At 33.3% G+C, this 27,295-nt stretch overlaps 1 protein-coding gene and 2 long non-coding RNA genes across 3 annotated transcripts; 2 read left to right on the top strand and 1 right to left on the bottom strand.

Moving 5' to 3' along the window:
- The first annotated feature begins 14,711 nt into the window (after nucleotides 1–14,711).
- On the top strand, nucleotides 14,712–16,556 carry LOC122578808. The gene is made up of 2 exons (XR_006320552.1): nucleotides 14,712–15,093; nucleotides 15,980–16,556. It is a non-coding gene; the product is annotated as an uncharacterized LOC122578808 (long non-coding RNA).
- Nucleotides 16,557–21,901: 5,345 nt separating this feature from the next.
- On the bottom strand, nucleotides 21,902–23,550 carry LOC122580129. Its single transcript, XR_006320748.1, has 2 exons — nucleotides 23,235–23,550; nucleotides 21,902–22,742 (listed from the first exon to the last, which is right to left on the bottom strand). It is a non-coding gene; the product is annotated as an uncharacterized LOC122580129 (long non-coding RNA).
- Nucleotides 23,551–24,714: 1,164 nt separating this feature from the next.
- LOC122580670 lies at nucleotides 24,715–27,077 on the top strand. Its single transcript, XM_043752938.1, has 4 exons — nucleotides 24,715–24,856; nucleotides 25,074–25,339; nucleotides 25,678–25,820; nucleotides 26,846–27,077. Exons 2-4 carry the CDS (start codon nucleotides 25,087–25,089, stop codon nucleotides 26,951–26,953), a joined length of 504 nt encoding a protein of 167 aa, XP_043608873.1. The 5' UTR covers nucleotides 24,715–24,856; nucleotides 25,074–25,086; the 3' UTR covers nucleotides 26,954–27,077.
- The last annotated feature ends 218 nt before the right edge of the window (nucleotides 27,078–27,295 follow it).

Raw genomic sequence — 27,295 nt, 5'->3', positions numbered from 1 at the left:
AAAAGTACACCATCACCCAACAGATAACCAGTCAACTGTTTTGTCAGACAAGATTAGAAGTTATCATACAACTTGGAAAATAAGTGAGAAACTAAATTGGAAGGATTTTAATCTTTTCAATATAAGATTTACAGTAGGTGGGACAATTTAAGTTGGAGTAAGAAACAAAGAACAAAGCTGTGAAACTCCTCTATGCAGCCCCTGATTTCGTCGTTCATCTCTTGACATTTGCCATCAAATTTTATATACAGAGAGTTTGCAAACTTATCTTAAGGCAAAGTAAAGCGAAAAATGAAACTGTCGTCGGTCCTCACCAAGCCTCTCAATCAGACTGCAAAACATGGAACTTTTAAACAAAAATAAGGTTGTTGCATGATAAAAATGGGAGCATATATGGTGTAGAGTGTGTCCTTGTCTTTAAATGACTCAGTTTAGTGACGTTGGAGATACTTTTTACAAAGCATTCACCAAAACATGGAAGCATTTGACAACGAACAAACCATATCAATAAAGAAACAAAATTCCAAAACAAAGATAATTATCATTCCAAGATAGCAATTTGTATGTCTATAAAACACCTTTTGAGTAACAGATCAGCAACAAAAGATTATGCTAAGTAAATGAAAATATAACATAGCATTACCATATGTCCAAATTCAAATACAAAAAAATGAAAATAAAAATAGGCCTCGCAATCTCTGCCGTTACAATAAAAGGTCTCGCAATCAAAATTTAAACCACTGAACTTGATCTATTCAAATTCTGCTTTTTCTTCCCAAAACTACTGAACAAAATTTTAAACTCATCATAGCGTGGGTTTAGAGACCTCTCCCTATCGACAAATAACTTTTCCACATTTGGATTATTGTGTAGTTTGCGCCTTCCCTAAAGTTTTTTAGAGTTGTCTGCTTTGTTTTCGCCGCCAGTTGGAAAGGCATCATCAAGTAACTCTCTTTCACCGTCCTCTGATTCCCTTTCAGTTTGTTCACTCTCACTGTCTGTTCTATCTGATTCATAACCAGGCAGATGTTCACCGTGATATAGCCATATGTCGTATGTTGGATCAAAACCATTATGAATTATATGACTAGAAACAACTGAAGGTTCATGTCTTCTTGCATTCACACACTTCTTACATGGACAATGCATCTTGCCTACACTATCAACGTATCTTTTACCCATTTCTGCAAAAGCCATTGCTCCATAGATGAACCTTCGATCAACCTTATTAGTGATTTTAGTCCAGCTCTTATCCATATTCATAGCGAAATCCTAGTCAACAAAAATAGATGCATTATATCAAAATATATAAGAACAAATATTACTACAAGCTTGCTTATATAGCTGAAATAAAAACTTTAGATTACACAAAAACTTCAGCACCTGTCATTAGTGAAAAGATTTCCCAACCATAAATTCTGAAGATCAAAAAGGCACAATCATATCCCTGGTCAAAGGTGATTTGGAGTTCAAATACATTGACTTTGCATGACTATGAAGACCAGAGACTTTGCATATTAAGTACAAAAGTTATTGTTTTTCTTTGATCAAGTGTCGATAGAGTAATACATGTTTCCAACTAAAATGTGTGTGCACGATTCTAAGAAACATTTCTTATATTGTTTTTCATCCTCATGCATATACGTTAAACAAAAAAGCAAAATGAGGATTAATAAAACAAGAAGCAACAAGCCCAGTAACAATAAAGGGGCAAATACAGAGCTGAAAGGGTGGACTTCTTGTATCTGAGTAGACCAACAAAGATGGCATGGCACTTTAACCTCCAAGTTTGAAGATCAATGCGAAACAAGTGGTTCTGGAAAGTCAACTATTAGGTTGATCCAGCGGTTTTATGGCACGTGTAAGGGGTCTGTGGGAATTGATGGTGAAGTATTTTGTCTTCCAAATGTTAAAGTAATAGAACTCCATAGGCTAAAAGTAAAATATGTCATTTTCACAACTCAACTCTAATATGAATTGGACGGTGCATGCAGCTATTTGTTTTAGTCAAAAGAAACATAGGGAACATGAGGAGAAGAACAAGGAAGTTTGTTTTCAAAGTTAGCAGGCTATAGTGTGGGCTATGGAAAGAATACTTTGACATTTGCTCCATTTCATTGCTCTATAAATGGATACATATCCATGCATCGTAAATATAAGAAAAACATCACAAAACACATGCATGTATTAGAGATACAAAAACTCTGCATGTAATTTCTTTTCAAACTTTGTAAACATTGCAAATTATAGTGGATTGTTTCTCGGCTTCTGCCACCCGTGGTTTTTTTTTCCCGTTTTGGGTTTTCCACGTAAATCCTTGTGTCTCTATTACTTTATTTATATTTGGTGCTTGATTACATTTGATATATTAATTCCATTCCGCATCTAACTAATATTACTATAAACTTATCTCGGATCCTTGGGCGTGTTTTTAACACACGTTTACTACAATTGGCATCAGAGCATCCAGGTTTTGATATTAGTTTACTGGAATTATTTTATCAAGTGGCAAATCATGTCTACAATGAAATTCGATATTCCATTGTTAGATTAAAACACCAAGTTTCCTTTATGGCAAGTAAAGATGAGAGATATTCTAATTCAGATGGATTTACACAAGGCACTTTTGGGTACCGCAAGAATGCCTACATCATGGACCGAAGAAGAAAAAGAGATGAAAGATCTAAAAGCTCTATCCCAAATTCGTTTGCACTTGTCAAACGATGTTTTGCAAGATGTTTTGAAAGAAACTTCAGCGGCTTCATTATGGCTAAAATTGGAGCAATTGTTGATGACTAAGAGCTTACCCAACAAGTTGCATTTAAAGCAACTGTTGTTCAATCTTAAAATGATTGAAGGGGGTTCTTTAGCTGAACATATTTCCACATTCAAAGAGTTAGTCAATAACTTAGAGAATATGGATGTTCAGTACGAAGATAAAGACTTGGCTTTATTTTTGCTTTCATCGTTGCCGGAATCCTACAGCCATTTTCGTGATACTATCATCTACACCCGTGACACACTTGTCTTAGATGAAGTTTATACAGCTTTGGATTCAAAAGAAAAGATGAAGCATATTACTGGTGGTGGTTCTAGTGATGTGAAAGCCGAAGGTTTAAATGCTAGAGGAAGAACATCAGATAGGGGTAAAAACCCTCAATCTTTCAACAGATCCAGAACCAAGTCTAAAGGCAGGCGAAAGTTTTGCAGTTACTGTCACAAGAAAGGACATACTATTGACGAATGTTTCAAGCTAAAGAATAAAGAAAAATTAGCAACAAATGATAAACAAGTTGGCACTTCGGGTGAGGCCGATGTAGCCGAGGCCGAATGTATTGGAGAACTCCTAACAGTTTATTCAGATAAACTGGATTCCATTGGCGAATGGATACTTGATTCTGGTTGTACTTTTCATATGTGTCACAACAAAAGTTGGTTCTATAAATTTGAAAAAGTTAACCAGGGTTATGTATTAATGGGCAACAATACTACATGTCCAGTTGTTGGACATGGCTCAGTCAGAATCCGTATGTTTGACGGCGTTATCCGAACCATTGGGAATGTTAGATATGTTCCTGACCTCAGAAGAAACTTGTTATCTCTTAGTTCCTTTGATCAAGAAGGATACGAGTTTGCTGGAAAAGGTGGAGTTCTCAAGGTATTCAAAGATGGTTCTGAGATATTAAGAGCCAAACGAAAAACCTCAGACCTCTATTTTCTTGAAGGGCAAACAATTTCTAGTATTGTTGCTGTTGGTTCAAAGTCTTTTTCTGATCAAGATCAGTCCCGTCTTTGGCATCTTCGACTCGGCCATATGAGTTTCCATGGCATGTCTGAATTGAGTCGAAGAGGATTACTTGGAGAACAAAAAATTGTTGATTTAGAGTTCTATGAAGATTGTGTATATGGCAAGACAAAACGGGTGAGTTTTACAAGTGGTATTCATACAACAAAAGGACCACTGGACTATGTCCACTCAGATTTATGGGGACCAGCTAGAGTTGCTTCCAAAGGTGTTGCTATTTATATGCTCACTATCATTGATGATTTCTCCAGGAAGGTGTGATATTTCTTCTTGAAACATAAAGGAGACGTTTTTTCTACTTTCAAGAACTGGAAAGTTCAGGTTGAAAAGCAATCAGGATTTGTGGTAAAGTATCTTCGCATGGATAATGGACTAGAGTTTTGCTCACAAGAGTTTAATGCCTATTGCCGAAAGGAAGGCATCACTCGACACCGCACGATAGTCCATACACCTCAACAAAATGGTGTAGCCGAAAGGATGAATCGCACCATTATGGAAAAGGTCCGTTGTATGCTTTTTAATTCCAAATTGCCAAAGTCCTTTTGGGCAGAGGCTGCTTCGACTGCATGCTATCTTATCAACTTATCACCTTCACGAGCAATTGATAAGAAAACTCCGTTTGAGTTATGGTCCGACAAACCTGCCGATTACACAAACTTAAAACCTTTTGAATGTCCAGCATATGCACGTGTTGACAATGGGAAGTTAGAATCAAGAGCAATCAAATGTGTTTTTCTTGGTTACAATCTAGGGGTAAAAGGTTACAAGTTGTGGAGCTTTGAATTGAAGAAAGTTATTATCTCAAGAGATGTTACTTTTGATGAGTCTAAAATGATACAACCAGTTTCAGACTCTTCAAAAGGTGCAGATGCATCATCTGAAGCAAGAAAAGAGCAATCCGAAGTGGAGGTGGAGCTTCCTGCTTCACCTACAACTGATCAGAGTAAAGTTGTGTATCAAGAGTCTTCCTCGCCTAATGAGCATGTAGTTGTTGAGGATTCAACACCTTCACAACCACAAGGTACTACTCGAAGCATTGCAAGAGATAGGGAGAGAAGACAAGAAATGTGAAGCCCTTGAATTTGTTACAAGAAATTATTTGTGGTTGTGAAGCCCTTGCAATAATTTGTCTTCTCTCCCTATCTCTTGGCAGCTCCTAAGTCCTTCATTTCAAAGCTTGCTGTTGCTGATGATATTGAGTCAGATATGAAGCCCTTGAATTATGATGAGGCTATCAAGTCTAAAGACTCAAGTGATTGGATGATTGCTATGCATAATGAGATGGAATCCTTGCAAAGAAATGGTACTTGGGTTTTAGTACCTATTCCGAAAGCAAAAAGGCCAGTTAAATGCAAGTGGGTATACAAGCTCAAAGAACCTGTCAACCCAACAGAGAAACCAAGGTACAAAGCTCGGTTAGTAGCTAAAGGCTACAGCCAGACTTTTGGCATTGATTATACTGACATTTATTCCCCAGTTGTCAAACATACTTCCATTCGTGTATTGTTGGGGTTGGTTGCTTCTAATGATTATGAGTTAGAGCAACTAGATGTTACTACAGCTTTCTTAAATGGTGAGATTGAGGAAGAGATTTTTATGCAACAGCCTGAAGGCTTTGTAGCTCCTGGCAAGGAGAACTACGTGTGTAAACTGAATAAATCTCTATATGGCCTCAAGAAGTCTCCTAGACAATGGTATAAGAGGTTTGATTCATTTATGACCAGTCACAAATTCAAAAGGTGCACCCGTGATAGCTGCGTTTATTACAAGAAATGTGACGATGGTTCAATGATCTACTTACTCTTATACGTGGATGACATGTTGATCGCAGCAAAAGATATGAAGGAGATTTTGAAATTAAAAGACCAGTTGAAAGCTGACTTTGAAATGAAGGACTTAGGAGCTGCCAAGAAGATTTTAGGTATGGAAATTTTTCGTGACAGGAAGTCTAGGGTCTTGCATCTTTCTCAGAAAAGTTATATTGAGAAAGTCCTAAGACGCTTCAATATGCATGAAGCAAAACCTGTCAACACACCTTTTGCAGCTCATTTCAAGCTATCATCCGCTTTGAGTCCTACTACTGAGACTGATATGGCGTATATGGCACACGTACCATACTCTAGTGCCGTTGGATCCTTGATGTATGCCATGATTTGCACACACCCTGATTTGGCTTATGCTCTTAGCATGGTTAGTAGGTATATGGCGACCCCGAGAAAAGAACATTGGAAAGCAGTGCAATGGATTTTTCGTTATTTGCGAGGTACGTCTTCCGTGTGTCTACACTATGGTAAATCTAACACTGGGGTGTTTGGATATGTTGATTCAGATTATGGCAAAGACTTGGATAAACGAAGATCAATTACAGGGTATGTGTTTACTCTAAATGGTTGTGCTATTAGTTGGAAAGCCCAGTTACAGTCTACAGTTGCACTGCCTTCTACCGAGGCAGAATATATGGCGATTAGAGAAGCTGTTAAGGAAGATATATGGTTGAAAGGATTATTTAGAGAACTTGATGATAGAATAAAGGTTACCACAGTTTTCTGTGATAACAAAAGTGCTATCTTTTTGAGTAAAGATCAGATGTTTCATGACCGAACAAAGCATATTGATATTCGTTATCATTTTGTGCAAGATATCATTGAAAAAGGTGATTGTGTCATAGACAAGATTGATACAGAATATAATCCCGCTGATATATTCACCAAAAGTCTTCCAATAGCCAAGTTCAAACTATGTTTGGACTTGATGGGTATTTCTAATCGCAATTGAGCCATTTTGGCTCATGGTGGAGGAAGTACTTTAATTTTCGGAAACAATTTTTTCTCTATATGGTGATTGCAGGTTCTTACTAAATTTTGAAGTTTGATGAGGTGCATGTTACATATCGATCTGTTACTTGTTGCATTTTGAAGTCAAGGTGGAGATTGAAGTATTTTGTCTTCCAAATGTTAAAGTAACAGAACTCCATAGGCTAAAAGTAAAATATGTCATTTTCACAACTCAACTCTAATATGAATTGGACGGTGCATGCAGCTATTTGTTTTAGTCAAAAAGAAACATAGGGAACATGAGGAGAAGAACAAGGAAGTTTGTTTTCAAAGTTAGTAGGCTATAGTGTGGGCTATGGAAAGAAAACTTTGACATTTGCTCCATTTCATTGCTCTATAAATGGATACATATCCATGCATCGTAAATATAAGAAAAACATCACAAAACACATGCATGTATTAGAGATACAAAAACTCTGCATGTAATTTCTTTTCAAACTTTGTAAACACTGCAAATTATAGTGGATTGTTTATCGGCTTTTGTCACCCGTGGTTTTTTTCTCGTTTTGGGTTTTTCACGTAAATCCTTGTGTCTCTATTACTTTATTTCTATTTGGTGCTTGATTACATTTGATATATTAATTCCATTCCGCATCTAACTAATATTACTATAAACTTATCTCGGATCCTTGGGCGTGTTTTTAACACACGTTTACTACAGATGGTGTAGTAGATATCGGGTGCTAACCAACTCACTTGGTTGGGTTGGCCATTGGGTTGCCTTAGGGTGGGCCAGTAAGGAGTTTTACTCTCCAGGGTCTCGAGTTCGAGCCTTGGAAAGGTAGTATTTTCTGCCTGGAGGGTTTAAATGGGGATTTGCTTGTCAAGAGGCTCTTTAACACAGACCCGGTTAAGATAACGTATGTTAAACCTCACAACCTTTCGCAGGTAATTCACACCTTTAAAAAAAAAGTAGATATCGGGTGATACGACTTATAAGCAGTAAGTTCATGTGTCGCATATTCGCATGGGTTAGCCAAGTGCCTACTCCATTTGCATAAACTATAAAGAAAAATATTGCCTACGATTTGATTACCCTTAACCTCTGTTTGGAAAACAGATAAGAGACAGAGTAGGGGGGATCGACCCCGACGCCCACCCTCAATCCCAGCCCGAATCCTTGCTGGCATCTCGACAACGCACCTGTAATACTAATTAATACAGTATGTTTAAAAACATTCAAACTCCATTTTTTTTCTAATATTCATACAGGCTTATACAACTCGAGAATATGTAAAAGCTACAAAACTAAATAAATAGCTAAAAACAAAAATGCGAGAGATATAAAAACTTACCTTTATGCTCGAGAACAGGTAAAAGCTAGCTAGTGTTTTTTTCTAAAATCTAACTGGTGCATATAGAAAGAATTGCAATTAGATTGGGGAAATGAGATTACGAGGGGAATTACGTTAATAAATACTCGTAATTCAAACATGTATATGTTTGGGAAAGGGGGCGGGACTTGGAGGGTAAATTAGGAGGGAACAAAATATTAGTGAAAACAAGTAAATTTGTCTTGATCAACACAATCATTATCTCAATTATGAATGTGTACCTATTATTTATTTTTTTCCTTTTTTTAGTATGGAAACAAATTTCGGTACAAATTTTATAAGATTATTACTTTTAATCCCTTCAGATTATAACAGCTAAGTAATGTTTTAAATACTGGTATATACCGGCCGGTATTACCGGTATTTGAGGGTACTCCGGTATTTTAATCCTGGCATTTTTTCGGTATTTTCACTATTTCATACCGGCTGTTATTTCTGGTATTCCCGGTATTTTCCGGTATTACCATTCCGGTATTCAGATATTTTATTTTTTTTTGAATTTTTTTTTTATGATACTTTAATGTTAGTTTTTGTTATTTGTGAACTTTAAACCTTATATTTTGTTATGAAATACTATGTGGTATTATTTTTAAGTGAATTATAATTGTTTTTGACTATTTTTGTTAAATTATAACACATTTTATAGAATAATAATAATAAAATACAATGATTTAAATACCGGTATTTTGGTCGTACCGATCGGGTACCCGGTACCGGTATACCGGCCGGTACATACCGGCACGGTAATTTAATTTTTGTATTTTTATTTTTATACAAATTCTACAAAACTTGTTACAATTTAACGAAAATAGTCAAAATATAAGTATAATCCACTCAAAAATAATACCAAATAAGTATTTCATAGCAAAATATAAGTTTTAAAGTTTACAAATAACAAAACATAACATGAAAGTATCAAAAAATAATTTTAAAAAAATTTCAAAAAATACCGGTATTACCATTCCGGTAATACCGGAAATACCAGAAATACCGGCCGGTATTGAATACTAAAAATATCGGACAGAATACCAGGATAGTTGTACCGGGGTACCATCTGGTATCCGGTATTCCGGGTAATACCGGCTGGTACGTACCGGTATTTAAAACACTGCTAAAATAAACTAAAATAGTCGTACCGGCCGGTATTTCCGGTAATTCTGATAATACCGGTAATACCTGAAATTTTTTCTACACCGGTATGATTAAAATACCGGTTTTTAAAACATTGCAGCTAAGGGCAACCGAACTATTGTTAAAAATAAAAAAATGGATATTCAGTTGTTCGGGATTTGGTTATTGGAGTTTTGAAAATTCTTAAAATACCACATAACACAAACCAAACCAAATAAAGATTGTGGTAATAGCCAATTGGACAATTCGGCTCAAGTTGTTTGGGTTGTGTTGGGCCTTACGTGTGGATGTAAGAGCTGGTATATTTTTCAAAAACTTTTATTGTAAAATAAGTGTAAAAAGATGTAACAGGTTTTTATAAAAAAACATTTTGTTTTTCAATGGCAAAACAAAATAACCTTTTAAAAGCTTGAAATTAATTATAATGTAATTATTTAAATGGAAGAGTAAATGAAAAGCTTAATATCCATTAACTTATAGGTTATATTTTGAACATATTTTTGTACTAAATTAATGTATTTAAATTAACCTCAAGTTTTTAAAAAGCTTTTTACCATTGGAGAATAAAACTTTTTTTTATAAAAACCTCTTATACCCTCTTACACCTTTTTTACAAAAATGATAAAAAACTTTTGAAAATACACCATTGGAGATGCTCTAAGGGACAAGGGTGTAGTCAGCTTATTTTATCGGTAAGTTGGTTTGGCTAGCATCGGCTATTTGGCTACCTTGTACCATGTGTATTGGCAAGTTGGATCGGCTATATATATCGGCCACATTTGGCCGATCATTCTGAACGTTGGGAGAGTGCTATGTGGCCTTTTTTTTTCTTGTGCCAAGATCTTTTTACACTAGAAACCTAAATTTTATGAGGGGTTTTCGATTTTGAGGCTAATCCTATGGTTTTCTTGGCTTCTATTGACGGAATCCATGACGGAAAAACTTGTCGATGCTCCTAACGTGCAATACCTTTATTCCGGTGAGATCGGAAACCCCTTTTTGGGGCTTCTAGTGGTCGTCAGCCAAAAACAATCACTTTTTATGACCAAATTGTTGTTTGGCTTTGGCAAGGGTGTAGTTGACACATTCATTGGCTCTTTGGCTACTTTTAATCGGTTTTCTGGCGACCCTTTTTTTGGGGTTTCTGGTTTAATCGGTTTTCCGGTGACCTCTTTTTTGAGGTTTCTGGTTTAATCGTCGCTGCATGTGATCTGGTGTCCCCTTTTTGGGGTTTCTGGGGTGTAGCTTCAGTTTTCCAGTGACTCCTTTTTGGGGTTTCTGGTTTATACGGTTTTCCAGCGAGCCCTTTTTTGGGTTTTCCGGTTAACTGCTGATGCTTACTGTTGATTATATGTATATTTAATTTATTTACATTGTCGTTAATTGCATGTTTGTGATTAACTTTGTAGTGTTAACTTAGCGGTAGCATTGCCGGATTTTTCCTTCATAGTGTTGCCGTCTTTTGTTCTATTAAAGCAATGGGTAGCCGGAAAAGTAGTTTTATGCTAATGATGATATCGTTGAATAATTAGGTTGTCGGTGTTACATTGGGTGGCAATGATGATACAAAATTTTTGTAAAAATTGGACTCGGATGATCTGGGGCGTATCTTGGAGGTTGGCAGCCATGGCATCTTAGATATCCGAAATTCCCAACCCCCAAATTCTGAGCCCAAGTATCATTTTTTTTTTATTAAAAACAATCACTTTTTTAATTTTCCAAGCAACCTTTAATTTTTCCGGCATTGGCATTTTGGCAAGTTTTAGCTAGTTTTGTTGCACTACACCATGTGATTTGGCTATTTTTGGTTCTTTTTTGCTACTTTTTGGCAAAAACACGTGGCGACATTTGATTGGCCTAAAACTAGCCAATTTGCCAAGTTATAGCACTACACCCTTGCCCCTAAGGTATAAAATGTTGCATTAGATAGATATTGTAGTAGTATATTCACGTTTTCGATGAACATGTAGTCTTTTGGATATGAGAAAAGGGCCTAAATAAAAGGAAGAATATAGTGTATAAATTTGAGCTTTGAAGGTTTCTTGATGGTGGATTTGTGTGTAGTATATAATATTGAAATAATATTTTGAAATTATATATACAAGTAATCACTTTTGAAATTTAGGAGAGCGTATTTCGTGGCAGAACATTTAGCAATTAGATAATTGATTGAAAACTGAAAAGTGAAATAGTAATGCTTGAAATAAGGTCAATGTTAAAAAACCAGTTTTTTTATTGTACTGGTATGGTGAATTTTTTCTGTAATACAGAAAATACCGGCTGATACGTCTAATTAAGTTAATTATTATTATTTTTTTATAAAAATCCTACAAAATTTGTTACAATTTAATGGAAAATAGCCAGATTAAAATTATAATTCGGTCACAAATAATACTAAATAGGTATTTAAAAACAAAATATAAGTTTTAAAGTTCAAAAATAACAAAAAATAACATTAAAGTATCATAAAGTTAATTTTTTTTAAAAATAAAAATAAAATAAAATACCCTAATGGTAATGGGAGCTGATATTCGCACCACAACAATTAATGAATCTACCACAATAGTGCAATACATATTTTTACAGTATGTTGTGAAACTTGTACACTATGGTACATTTATCATATTTTGTGATACATTTATCATTTCCCAATGGTAATACGGGAATATACCGAAGATACCTGCCGGTATTGGATAGTAAAAATATGGGAAATTCTGGGATAGTTGTACTGGAGTATCCTTTGGTATTACCAGTATTTTTTTTTGTAAAGTTAGTTTCGATTCAGACGTGTCGGAGGCAATTTTAACCAAAGATTTGCTGGATCTCCAAGCTACTCCTAATGTAAAATACCTTGAGATGAGAAACCTAAGACTCAAATCCGAGACATTGGAAAAAACTCACATCCGAGACCCATCTTAATATATACTATAAGACAGTTGAACTAATAACTTATTAACCAATCAAATCGCTCAATTTCATCAAATTTACTATCTCTCATGTCATAATTTAGATTAACTATAAATAAAAAATCCTAATAATCATTATCTAAATATATTATTATATTAATATTTATATTAATTTGTAGAAAAAGTCTCATCAATTTACATTTTTTTTTCCAACAATAATTTACACTTTTTATCCCTAAATACTTAATTTATATATATTTTTAGCCATTGATATGCAAAATCGAGCTTTAAATTTATAAAACTAGAATTACCTAAAAACTCACTACTACGCACTATCGGGCAGTGGACCCGACCGTTTGTAATATAGCTAAGAGGTAAGACCGTGTTCGTTCTCACGGATTGGATTGACTAGTTGTTTGATGAAATGGTTTGGAAAATGGGTGTTGCTTCGAAAATCCTTTTGACAATAAAATTTAAATGAATTTGAAAAACCAATTGCATAAAAGTAAGAAGAACTTCAGACAATAATAATAAAAGTCATCCACCTTGAATTCACTTGACTTCAAATGTGATTGCATTTGATTAAGACCAAATTTCTTTTGAGTTTAAAGATAATCGTGACAAGATTAAGGTGCTCACGTGGTACCACCAACCGTGAACAAAATACCAAATCACCTAAGTTGCTAGTTAAATTACCCAAGCCGGTACCACTAAGGCTAAGACACCTATTCCAACAATTAGTTTTATTGACTACCGAATTATCAATTGTACCTATGTGACAATAACATGGTACCACCAACCGTTATGAGTCACGTTGACAAAATTACTCTTTTCTTAAAATGATATTCACTATCATACCATGAACTAGTGATAATTACTCATAGACAAGTAACCGTTTTAAAATCACACATACATTCAACTGGTACCACCAACTAAGAATTTATATGCAACCAATGTCATATTAATTAATAAAAAGAATTAAATCATCAAGATCACGGAACAACGATAATTAAATAACCCCTTTTCAATTAAAAATATTGCAATCACATCATTCGTCTAGTTTCATCAAGGTGGATGATAAATAGTTTAGCCACTCATGATCAATTCAAAATAATAATTAAAATAGAAGAGAAACATGATGTACCAATCATTTGATAAATTGAAATTGCAAGACAAATAAAGTAGATACAATCTAGATGGGTGCTCGTGAATCTTCAATGAATCCGCCTAAGAAAAACTTGCTTGGAAATTGAAGAACCCTTATAGAACAGCTCCTAGAAAGATTTTAGATCCCCTGGGAATTAGGGTTATGTTTCTTATTTATACTCCTCCAAATCTGATGCAAAAATCGTGCAAAGGCTTCAGCTCCCGTGCACCCACTGCGGCGAAGTGGGATGTGCATTCCCTCACTGCGGCGCAGTGAGGATCCATGACCTGATTTCTTCATTAAGTGACTGCGGCGCAGTCAACTCTTGCAACCCCCACTGCGGCGCAGTGGGGTTAATTCACTTTGAGGTACGTGGATAATGGTTGCGGCGCAATGGCCATGTAACATACCCACTGCGGCGCAGTCAACGCTTATGTCGAACAATCTTCTTTCGATCTCGAATACATGCCGAGCTTCGCCCTCTTTTCCACTTGAATCAACTCTCGATAACACAAATCAACTTCTAGGCCAAGAAATCTTCCGAAAAAGTACCAAATGAACGCGTAACCTGTTTAGAGCCTGAAAACACTAACAAACACCGTAAACGCGCCAAATGCACATAAAATTGACTTAAAATACTTAAATAAATGGCCAATAATAATGTAGGCGATGGGTATAAATTGGTCACATCAGCCATCAACTTGAGATGATTTTTTTTTAAAGTTTAAAAAAGTATTTATATTTAATTTTTTAAAGTTACAATTGTTACTCAAATCAAGAGTCCTAATTGTTATCAAAATTTATGAAAACAATCTTAATTGTTATCTAATTATCATATGACAAGTGATTGAAATAAATCTATTCATGCTATGGGGTAGCATCATGATCAAATACATATACTTGAATGTCAAGTACAAGATCACAATTATTTTTATATTTTAATTCTTAATTATCTTTCATAATAATATCACATTATTAGTACAACTGGTTTTAAAAATTCCACGATAGATAAATTATTGTAGTATGTACTTTGTGGTATCACTACGACAGATAAATTCATCAATATGTCTCAGCTAATAATGACAGTGACGAACCTGTGATTATTGTACTACAACTTGCAAAGTATAACACTTAGAACCGTATATATTCAAAATTATAAGCTTTTAAAATATATGAAAATTAAATATTGATAATATCGTAAACCCCGTGTTCAGTGTTGGACACGAGTCTAAAATCTAGTATATTACTAATATTGAAAACATTGAAGAAGGTTAAAGAATTAATGTATGAAAATCAAATATTGATAATATTGTAAACCATGTGTTCAGTGTTGAACACGGGTCTAAAATCTAGTATATTATTAATATTGAAAACATTGAATAAGGTTACAGAATTAATTTTGGATAACTTTTTAAAATTAAGTGATCAGAAGTGAACATAAAAAGATATAACAAAATTTGCACATAAAAAGAAAGAGAAGGGGTGAATATAGACAAAAGCTTAATCTTTAAGTATGGAAAATACCCAAATAGTTTATCTTTCCACAGTCATACTCTCTGCTTCATCTATTCCACCTCCCAAGTCCCACATCACCACCCACTACCGTCTCCAGTTCTCCACCTCATCTCGATCTTGATTTATCTGACCTTTCTTAAGCCGTTTACCACCGTAAATTGGGAACGCCAAATTTAACAATCTGGATCTCGTTCCATCAGCGATCGGGACGATTTTGTACTGCAATCCAGTACGGAAGATCCGGATCATCGAAAATCGTAAGACTCTTACCAGTTCCTTATATAGTTGATGATTAATTATAAAAGTTTTCAAATTTGTAGATGTATTAAAAGTATCTGCTGCCAAGAAATTCATGATGGAAAGAGGAGTGCTTGAAATAAGCGAAAATACAGCCAATAAATCAAATACAGATTCAGTCAAGGTATAAATCATTTATTTATACTATATTATAAAGCAGATCTTCCTTGTTTGCATTTTAAGTTTCAACATTTACTTTCCCAAAATACCTGTATATCAATTCTATATTTACCTAATACCCTTTCACTCTCCTCAAATCTCTAGGACTCATTTTTTTTTTCTCCTTCATAAATCATTTATTCCTTCGATTCATTTAAAATCTTTTATCTCAAAAACCATACATCAATAAATTATAATAATTACATGGGTGTTCATAAAATTTTATGCTCTTTCATTAGAGATGTCATTCGATATATTTTCGACGAATTTTTAAATCCGAGAGCGGAGCCTATACAGTTAAGGCATTTGGCTATCACACCCTATGACCTATTACCCCACCATCTCACCACCGCAACGCGCGGGTACTTGCTCTCGTTAAACTAAAAGCCGAACTTCTAGTAACATGTATATACTAGCTTGCTTGATATATATATATATAGCGAGAGAGAGAAAAGTGGGTATAAATCAGTTATGCACCCAATTTGGGCGAGAAACCCCTCCGCTTATTAATTTTTTAATATTTTAAATAAATGTTTGGGCAAGATTTGGTTAAATTATGGAATTACTTTATAATTGTGTGATTGAAGTAGAAGTATCGAAAGCTTGCTAAACTTGTTTCAAATATTATTAATATGTGCATGTTGTGTATATATGTTCCAATAAGGTGAAGGCAGTAAGAAATTTAAGATGCGTGTGCTTATAGAATTCATACAGATGACAAAATTAAAATCGTAATGCTTTAGAAATGAACTGAAGTACTAAACTATGTCATTCAGTTTTGTTTTGTTTTTTTTAATGGGGTTGGGGACTTGGTTGCTTTATAATCGGAACTTAACCAACTGTTTTTACAGTGTGAAGCAAATAGCAAACAACTCGTGTTAATCTTTTGGTCAGATGGACACTAGACGTATTCTGAGACATTAACCGAACGTCAGTTGCACTGGTGAGACCTTGTCCATCTACACTCCATGTACGCATAGAGTGTTGATGAGAACAAATTCACTACAAAAAGTGCATTTGCCGCTGGGATTGCACCTGCAAAACCATCACGTAGAAAACAATAGATTTCATCTTTACATAATGACATTGCTTGTACCATTGGAAACAGTTGGTTTTCGGTGTTTGGTGACATTGAATCGACGTCAGTTGCACTTGCAAGACCTTGTCCATCTACACTCTATGTATCTTTAGAGTGTTGACGAGAACAAAATTCACTGCAAAAATGGATTTACTGCTGGGATTGCACCTGCTTGCCAACGAAGGTTGTGTAATAAGGTATGCACGGATAATGAATTGTACACGAACTTAGGGGATTCCCATTTATCCATCTTTGTATATTGCAGTTACCTTTGAAAATTGTTAGTTATGTTGTTTTTTGATCGGTGTTTAACTACAGACCAAAAATATACATTTTTCAATTGTGATTTTTCATCTACTGTTCATGTTATCTATTTATCTGTTTGTGGTTATTGTGTACTCGTGTTGTGAAATTGTAATGTAATTTGACACAGTAAGTGGCTTAGAAGTATAAAGTACTATAAATATAACAGGTAATTTACTTGTCAAACTGTGAAAACTCTATTTCAAACGAAAAGTTTACAACATACATCGAGATAAAATTAATTGAATATAATGAATACTTTATCAATACTAACTAGTAATGGAAGCTACACTAAGATTAAAATAACTAAAATATACCAACTCCAAACACGATTGAAGACTTACAGTTCCATATGAAACATATATTTGCAGAATGCTAAAAAATCGTGGGACGAATAAGAAGTTTTTGTCTTCATCAAACAATCTTTCGAGGCGTGGATGTTGATGTCAAAGTGATAATCGAACATTTCATTAGTGAATGAATTCCTCTAGGTCCTTGTGATTTATCAATTCACTAGTCATGCGACCCAAATTCCTCTTTGAGTTTTGAATTTTTATCTTTTAACATCTCTATCGAACTTTCCCAAGGTAATCAATTTTTCCTTTGGACAATCTTCTCCCAAACGTTTATTTACAAACACGTGCATATCTTCCCGACGTTCAGTGTCATTTTTAAAAGATAGAGACGAAACTTGTAATATAAAATGTACTTTACCAAAAGACAATATATTATCAGGTGAAGTTTTTATCTGGATTATTCGATTGAACTCAAAATTTATAAAACATTTCATAATTTGATCCGTATAATCTGAATAACAAATCCGAGATTCAAATTACAATCCAAAATTTGATTAAACCAATTACTCGTAAATCTCTAATCAAATTTACATATGAATGGACTACATTATTTGTATTCTAATAAAACTAGTAACCCCTCTTCCACACACACACTGATATCATATTTTCTCCATGTTTTTATTTATTTTTAAGTAAAAAAAAAAAAGTTACTCTGCATTTAAATAATTTACACATTAAAAGATGGAAAAATTACGTATATGGTCGTATTTTATAGTGTATGTCTTATTTTAGACAACTCCAAATAATTTTACCTATTTAGTCATGAAATCCTTACCACTTAGGGTGGAGGGAATACCTCTCGGGTAGGGGTTTCGGGTACCCCAAACCCGATCGGTAACACCGTTTCATCCTCTCGGGTATCATTCGGGTACTGTAAATCAGGTATAGGATTGAGCTTGGAAGCTGACGAGCGGGTATGCGAGAGAGACGTTGGAAAGCAAGTGGGGCCCCCCACATTTGAACGTTAGCCAGGTTTAAAAAAAAAATAAAAAAATTACCCCTTTATTTATATAACACCCACCTATTTCACACACTACATACTAACTTTATCTCTTCTTCTTCAATATTTCTTATTACCATCTTCTTCTTCCAATTTACATTTCACACACAACTTACTTACTATAAAGGACCTTCGTGATTGTAAAATGGTCATCCAAACCCACCTCAATTACGACTCTAAATACCTTTCTGATGTGAATAACGTGATTTCATCCGATCTGAGAACAAAGCGGCTTACCAAGCCGGTTCTCCTGAGCCCTACCGCTACAATCACCGCAACGACGGTGACAACACAGTTGACTCGGACTATTCCGAGTGTTAGTTATCTGTTTTAGTAATATATGAAATGTTTTTATTATGTGTTTTTAGTATTATTTATGTTTTTATTATGTGTTTTTAATATTATTTATGTAACGTGGTTTTTTTATTTTAATGGAATTAAGTTTATGTTTTATGTTTATATGATTTTTAATTATTGGTATAGTAAAAAAAATGAAAAAAAAATGAAATTGGGTAAGTTTAATGAATTAGATATGTATTGCAAGTGATTTGGGTAAGGATTGGATAGTTGTGAGTTGAAAGGTTTTGATTGCAGAAAAGATTGAGTAAGTTAACCAAAATGGCAACTATTCCCTCCACACTTTAACACTTCTAGTAAGAAATATAATGGACCAATTATACCATGTCAAGTGTCCATGGGCCCTCACAACTTGTACTAAGCTTTATATCAATTTGATGATTTCCTCTTTTCCCAAAATAAACCCTTGTTTCTCTTGCTTGTGTTGGCTTTTACCAAGTGAATAATAAACATGAACCAATAGAGAATCACGGCTGAAACTATATGCTAGTCAATCTACTAGTGTTTCCCGAATTTTCAAGTGAGTATCACGACTGTAAAAATCTACTTGTTGTGTCTTGATTTTCTATTTCACATACACACTTTGAAAATACACCTCTATATTCTCCATATACAAGTTCTATTAACGCCACAAGCAAAACAATGTTTATCAGGAATAATGTTTCGGGACTTCTTATATTTCGTTAAAGTACTTTGTACTCGCATACCACAATGTTTCTTTATTAGTTAGTGTAAAATCCTGATTACTTGTTTGGGTACCACTAACTGTCACTTGAGATTAGTAATTTCAATGTTCAATTTTGATCCACAAGCTTACTCTGGGTTGCTGTTTTCAGATGTTAGTTCAGATCGAGTTTAAAATTTGTATATAAACCAAACATTTTATTATTGAAATGTATCTCGATTCAGGTGACGGGCATCATATTGTTTGCAGAAATGGAGTAATTATATATATATACTAAAAAGTAACTTTTCTTTTGTGAGAAGAAAGTTACTGTAGCTAAGAGTACAAGTGGTCTAACACAAGGTACAACCACCCCAAAGCATACATAAAACAAAAACAATTAATAGCTTTAACGATCGTTAAGTATATTCATAAAAGATACAACAAATCAGGTCCTTTTTTTAACGTCTATCAACTTTCATATTTAAATTACAACTCCTTAAACATTAGGTACAACCCATCTAAAGCAAATATATTGCAAAAAAAGTGTTTTTCTTTGTTATTTTTACCACGTAACTTTTACTTTTTAAACTTTCGTCACGGAAACGTTGTTTCTTACTTTTCTCCGTTTTACTTTTTGCCACATAACTTTAGAGTTTTTAAATTTTGTCACGAAAGCTTTGTTTTAAAGTTTTTGTTCTTTTCTTTTGTTTTTTTCACATAACTTTTGGTTTTTTGACTTTTTCCTCAAAAGTTTCATCTTCGCTACTTCTTTTCACATAACTTCGAGTTTTTTAACTTTATCAACCAAGGTTTCATTTTCTTTGGTTTTTAACGTATAACCGGTTTTCTTAACTTTTGCTACAAAACTTTTAATTTTTTTTGTATTTTTTTACTGTAACTTTCATTTTTTAAAATCTCGCTCCAAAAGTTTTCTTTTTGTTCTTCTTTTTACCGCACAGATTTTGGTTTTAAACTTTTGTTACCAAAGTTTCATTTTCTTTACTTTTTATTACAACTTTTATTTTCTTAACTTTTGGCACAAATATTTAGTTTTCAGCTTAATGATTTTTAACTTTTATCACGAGATTTTTTTTTTCTCCCGGAGCACCGCCCGGGTAATTTTGTTTTTCGGCTTAATGTTTTTGTAACTTTTATTACCAGATTTATATTTTTCTCCTGGGGCAACGCCCGAGTAGAAATACTAGTGAATACTAAATGTGATTAAAACCTTGTTTTAGATTCTAATCAAGACGTCTTAATCAGGGGCGGTGTAAAGGGTGGGCAAAGTGAACGACGGGCCGAGGTCCGATTTTTTAGGGGACCCGATTTTTTATTTTTTATTGTTATATATATAAAATTAAAACTTATATGCGGATTATAAAGGAAAATAAGAAGGGATTGTTACTTGTCTGCTTCTTCGAAGTCTAAGCGATGCTGTCAAAGTTTACACAATTTCAATTTGTCAATCATCCCCACCTTTCATTTATTTTGTAGGTGATGATTTTCTATAATTCTTTCTATTGTTTTGTGTAGATAAAAACTAATTGCAAACTCCATCCATGTTTATCTTTCTTGTTTATTATTTGTCGTATATTACTCCCTCCGTCCCATTAGAAGTGTCCTACTTTGAATATTCAAAGTCTTTAGTTTTAAACTTTGACCATAAATATATTTTTTTTGTGATATATAAAACTTGATAAAATTTATAACATTAAAAAACACGTCTAAAACACAATCAATTCATATAAATTTCTTCAGTTTTATCAAACACAAATAAAACTATTTAAGGTCAAAGTTGCAAATGTTAGACTTTGAAAATTGAAAACATGACACTTCTAGTGGGACGGAGGGAGTAATTCATTAGTATGATTTTGTTTTTTTTTTTAGTTTCTTTAAAAATAACTTTTTTGTTATGTTTATTGATATAACGTTTAGCTCATATAATGTAAACTTCCTATCTTGATATATATATATATATATATATAGGAACAATCAAATAAGAACAGTTTTAAAATAAGAACGGTGAGAACAGTTAAAAAACATCATTTTGATGCATTAAAAGTCCATAAAACTAACATAGTGTTTAACTAATTATCATTATTTAACTGTTTAACAACACATTGATCCGTCAACATAAAAAAAATCACGTTTTTTGGTGGATGCATTATTTTGAAGAATATGCATCCAAGATGGATGCACAAAACAAAAAACATGATTTTTTTTATTTTGACAGGCCAATGTGTTGTTATACACTTAAATAATGATAATTAGTTAAGCACTATGTTAGTTTTATGAACTTTTAATGCATCAAAATGATGTTTTTTAAGTGTACTCACCGTTCTTATTTTAAGACTGTTCTCACTGGAGTGTTACTCTATATATATATACATATATATACATACATATATATATATATATAATTTGTTGCGCTTAGCCGATGGGCCTTTTTTTTCTGCTCGGCCAAGACCCATAAATCTTTGGAGACAGCCCTGGTCTTAATTAGATGACTTCGTATTTAAAAGTGGTTTAGAATATAACAATAAACATAAGATGTCAAACAAGGTAAGATGAAGCAGATAACATAATGTTCCCAAAATAATATGTGAGTTTTATGTTAAGATGAAGCAAAGGAAAAATTTCATGACTCTAAAAGCATAAGATCACTATCTATATATCGTAAATGAATACTAGGAGCTGGCAGCTAAAAAATAGAGAATAATGTGTATTTCAAAGGGTGTATCAGTGTATGTGATATACAATGTTTTGGTTTATAAACCAAAGATTGGTCCATGTGGTTTATACCTTTTAGTAAAGGAGTCCCTTTTCAAATATCGTTGCAATAGGGTCCCTGTTTTGAGAATTTTTTGCAAGATTGGTCCTTTTTTAACAGGAGCGTTAGCGGATGCTATTAAGTCTGCACATGGCAATAACGTGTAGGGGCAATATCATCTTTTCACACATTATAAAAGGGACCTTTATCGCTAATGAACTCAAAACAAGGACCCTCACTGCTAAAATGGAAAAACCACAGAGATCAATCTTTTAATTAACTCTAATTTAAAATACATGTATCTATCATCGCCTTCTTTTTTTTTTTTTTTGAAAAGTAAACTTTTATTCACAAACACCCCGGCAAATCGCCGGCGGTAACTATACAAGAATTATACAAACTTAAAATTACACCAATCTTCCCAAGTTAAACTCTTATTCTTTGTACGATTCCTATACCACAAATATCCGAAAGCCTTGATGTCTTGAATAATTCTCGTCACATTACAATTGGTCTTTGCGAATTTGATCTCGTTTCTTGCCTTCCAAATACTTCAACAACTTATCATTATAATACCCTTGATAACCGTCTTTTCTAGCTTGCTTTTGCCTTTAACTTCATGATACTCCAGCAGGTCCTTCATAATGAACACGAAAAAAGGAGGAGACTTGCACCAATCGCTTATATGCTGCCAAACTCTAGCTGCTGTGATACATTCACAAAAAAGGTGATCGACATTCTCAATTCCATCCCCACAAAATACGCATTCCGGATTATCAAACCAACAGTTTCTAGCTTGAAGAGCAGTCGAGGTGGGGATCCTATCCATAGCAGCTCTCCATATAAACACATTACATTTTTTTGGAACCCACTTACAAAAATCAAATACATACCTGTTAGTGAAATCCAAAATTAAAAAATACGCATTCCGGATTATCAAACCAACAGTTTCTAGCTTGAAGAGCAGTCGAGGTGGGGATCCTATCCATAGCAGCTCTCCATATAAACACATTACATTTTTTTGGAACCCACTTACAAAAATCAAATACATTACATTATCATCGCCTTCTTCATCAACAAACACTACCAGATTCAAATTCACCCAAAATTAATTATTTTAACAAAAATCTCAAATTTATCAAAAATTTACCCATTTTCACAATTCCTATATATATATATATACATATTATATATATATAATATAAACAGTATATAAGTCATCTAAATAAATAAATACAGAAACAAATTATATATACATACACATCAAATCTATATTCATCTTATATATGAGTACCTGTATCTGTACTTATACATATTTTCTTTTAAGCCTAGCAAAACTCCTCCAATTCAATTTCATATTTTGTGGATTTGGTTTTAGTTGACTAATTCACCAACCAGTCAACCATTATAAAATCACTACTTACACAACCTTCTTGTTCTTTTATATTCTATATCTATACATATTTTTGTTTTTTATTTTTCTTTGTTTCGATTGTGACTCTATTGAAAAATAAATGACCAATTTATTTTTTCATTGGTGTTAGCTACGGAAGAACAAAAGAAAGGAAAACAAACCCATCAATAAGCAAAAAGATTCAATGAGATGAAACTGCCATTAAATCACCATCAAGCTCCGGTTAGAGTGTTAGAGTGTTAAGGTGGTTGCGTGGACTTGTGGTGGAGATGTGTTTGTTGATATAGATCTATATCAATATCTATATTCTTTTGGTGGGTTTTGTGATTTGAGCTTGGTATACAAAAAGTCAAAAGCTTTTTTGTTGTTGTAAGGAAAGGTTGGTGGTGGTGGTTGTTGATTTTTCCGGTTAGTATCAGGCGGTGGTGGTAGTAGTTGTTGTTGATTTTTCCGGTGATATTTCAGTCTAAGATTGATTTTCCGGTGATCTTTTTAGAGGTTGTGGTTGTACATATTATGTCTGATAAAAAAGTCACTACAAATAATGTTGCATTTGTTCACATTTAACTATAAGTGTGAACAAATTAAAAATTTGTCATGCTTTTATATGTGTAAAAATATATAGAATTAAAAATGTGTAAAAATTTCTCCACACTAAAAAGTGTGTAGAATTAAAAGTTCACACTTTTTAGTGTGGACTTTCATAATTATTTTGTAACACCTCATTTGTTCACACTACCTTTTTAATTAGCGTGGACAAATGGGGTGTTACAAGATAATTATGAAAGCTCACACTAAAAAGTGTGAACTTTTAATTCTACACACTTTTTAGTGTGAAGAAATTTCTACACATCTTTAGTTATACATAGTTTTACATAAATAAAAGCGTGATAAAATTTTTTAATTTGTTCACACTAACTAAAAGTGTAGATAAATGCAACATTATTTGTAGTGAGTTATATATATATATATTAAATTAAAAAAGGATATAGGTACATATAAAAGTTGTAAGAATGGTCTCTGTGTTGTCTAAAATGATGAGATTATCCCTGCACGTGATCGCAACGTGCAGACTTAACGACAATTATTAACGGTTTAGTTAAAAAGGGACCAATTTTACAAAAAATTCTCAAAATAAGAACCCCATTGCTAAAACATATAAACCACGGTGACCAATTTTGCAATTAATTAAAAAAAAAACATGAGATTAGTTTGGAAAGAGGAAAAGTAATTATACACTTGGAAAAATTTAATTGGTTGATTTTGTTCCTTGCTAGGTAAAGATTCTTTTGACTAAATTGGTAAAAAAAAAAATTGATAGGTATCTAAACTCAGATGTACACTATAAAATATTACCATATACGTAATTTTCCCTTAAAAAATATCATATCATATCCTATACATTAACATTATCAGTTATCACATTAAAAAAAGTTCCCATTGTACAACTCTACACTCCATTCCATCTAGTTTTCATCACATTGTGAACAATAAGTCACGTACTCCTCATCTACTATATAGGATAGCTAGTACCATCCTACTGTTATATAATAGTCAAAAATTTCACTTTCCCGATTTTCAATTCACTAACCTCCATTCCATTCCATTAGACTTTTTATCTCTCTCTCTCTCTCTCTGTTCCTTAGTCAATCAAAATCAAATCATCAATGAGAATCTTCACTTCACAGTACTCCTAGCTCTTACTATAACTCACTCTAGCTTCGATCAACGTGTTGCCGTCACTTACATATATTGTACGGCCTACATCGATCTTTTTACTAAGGTACATCCATACCCTCATACATACGTACATTATGCATCATCAACATTTTCATTCGTTAAATAATCATCCATTTCCATTTTCATTTCTTCACAACAAAACTTCCTTTTCTTTTCTTTTTTTAACTATATATCCTTGTAACATTTCGTTTAACGAATTAAGCAAATACTTTTATATATATACATTCGTTAAATATATTTATATATTTGTTTGTAACTAGTTAAGATAAAATAATGGGGAACTGTCAAGCTGCGGAAGCGGCAACGGTGGTAATAGTGCATCCAGGATATAAAGTAGAACGGATTTACTGGTCAGTTAGTGCTCGTGACGTCATGAATTCAAACCCCGGTCATTACGTGGCACAAGTCTTGAATAAATCCCCGGTAGCTAAGTCGGATAATGGGTTGCCTGTTAAGCAACTCAAGCTGCTTCGTTCAGACGATACTCTGCTTATTGGCCAAGTTTATCGACTCATTACCTACCAAGGTATAGTACCTAACTCAACTTAATTAATTAATTAATTAAGCTATTTTGTTTAATTAATTAATTGTTTTTTTTTTTTTTTGTTAGCTATATCGGGACTGAAAATTGCATTTTAAGAGACTTCAAACTTACCATTATTAGTAACATACTAGTTGTTTGGTTGCTGGTTTGATTAATGTAAATGCTTTTCCCTGTTTAATTACTAAATAGGGAAAACTAACTGCTAACGACTAACTCGTTGTTAAAAATGAAATAAATTTATTATGAATACAAATTTATTCGTTCATGTTGTCCTGATATAATTGAATAACTATATATAAATGTGTGCATATAATTTGTAGATGTGTTAAAAGAATTTGCTGCCAAGAAATGCATGAAGCTAGGGAAGTTGTTGATGGAAAGAGGAGTGCTTGAAATAAGCAAAAATAAGGATCAGACAGCCAATAATGCTCCAGTGCTGGCATCAAAAACTAATTTAGTCAAGGTATAAATCATTTTTCAAAGACAAACACATTTTACATATGTTACTGTCCATATGTGTTGTATGATCAATTGGTTATAGTAGTAATTGTTATATAATTGTTGGTGATTAAATTAAGTAAAAATATTGAATGCTTGCTAAACTTTTACTTCAAGTCCCATACTCCACTTTAGGTCAGGATTAGGTACAGTTTGTTGTTGTTATACTTACTTCTAAGTATTATTGTGTGCATTTACTTGCTTCAAGTATTATGAAGTGCATAATGCTTTGGACTTAATTGCTTCCAATGCAAACTTAACCACTGGTTTTTTAGATCTTTGATTTTCTTAATAAATACAATAATCAAAACAACCTGTTGCCATGTCATCCTCTTTTCTACCATTTGTGCATTCTCGATTTTTGGAAAATATATATTAAAACAAGCAGAGAGCCAGAGAGAGGACACTTTTAAGCATGGTCTTAATTAATTGGCTAAATAACCAGATTTACAACTTCCACCTCTTCTTCTGATGATACGGTTTAATTTACTAATCCATTGCCAGTATTATCTTAGTTTTTAATTAATGGATGTAAAAACATGTGCTTAATCTTGCTGTCATGGCATAATTTTGCTGGATTAACATACTACTAAATAGATGCACACTTGCACGCATCTCTTTAACTCTTATGTGTAGATCTCTAAGATTATGCTATATAACTTTTAGATGTAGATCTCTAAGACAACTAATTTACTTCTGTAAACTTTTTCGTGTCTCTAACCATGTTGAATCTTGGAATTAGAATGTGAAAACTAGACTCGACTAAGCTCGTGTTATTAAAGTTGCATTTTATTTGTCAGGTTGTGCGGGCATACATTGTTTCAAAAGTTTAAAAGTGAATTTATTTTTCCTAGTCAGTCATATAACTCTATATATTTTATAAAAAGGAAAAATTTTTAACAGTAATTTTTTTTCACCTGGTACTAATCCATCTGGGAGGTATTTAAAGTGAAATAGTGGGGTGTCTGATGGTGGTTTGACATATTGCAGAACCACAGCAATGGTGTCAGCAGAAGACTAAATGGTGGCAGGCATCAAAGTCATGGTGGAAGACAATGGAAACCAGCCTTAAAGAGTATTTCAGAGATTGGAATCTGAATAAATTCTTATCTTGTAGTCGTGTTGCAATTAATAAGAAAATTCCCTTCTATATTGACCATTGTTTGTGTCATTTTTAACTAATAGTTATTGTCTGTGTAAAAAGTGAGATACTCAACTAATTATGTGCGTCTTGTACTACGTATCTAGAAATTTGGTATTGATGCATAATATGATGATTAACTTCTAAAAAATGGAGAAAGAAATTGTGAAAATTATTGTAAAGGAAGAACATAAGAAGAGAAGAGATCAATCTTTCATTAACAATTGGGGAATATATATACAAGTTAGCTTGAAGTGAGCTCCAAGAAAACAGAGATATTAGGAAACTAAATCTCTTAA

The sequence above is a fragment of the Erigeron canadensis genome, chromosome 8 (genome assembly GCF_010389155.1).
Source record: "Erigeron canadensis isolate Cc75 chromosome 8, C_canadensis_v1, whole genome shotgun sequence".
NCBI lineage: Eukaryota > Viridiplantae > Streptophyta > Magnoliopsida > Asterales > Asteraceae > Erigeron > Erigeron canadensis.
Note: the sequence above shows the minus strand (reverse complement) of the source record. Positions and strands in the feature narration are given on the sequence as shown.

Bases quoted from the DNA above. Each gene is read 5' to 3' on its own strand.
- LOC122580670 (XM_043752938.1), top strand. From the start codon at position 25,087: ATGGGGAACTGTCAAGCTGCGGAAGCGGCAACGGTGGTAATAGTGCAT. The intron at 25,340-25,677 runs GTATAGTACCTA...TATAATTTGTAG, and splicing joins TCGACTCATTACCTACCAAG to ATGTGTTAAAAGAATTTGCT. The intron at 25,821-26,845 runs GTATAAATCATT...GACATATTGCAG, and splicing joins CAAAAACTAATTTAGTCAAG to AACCACAGCAATGGTGTCAG.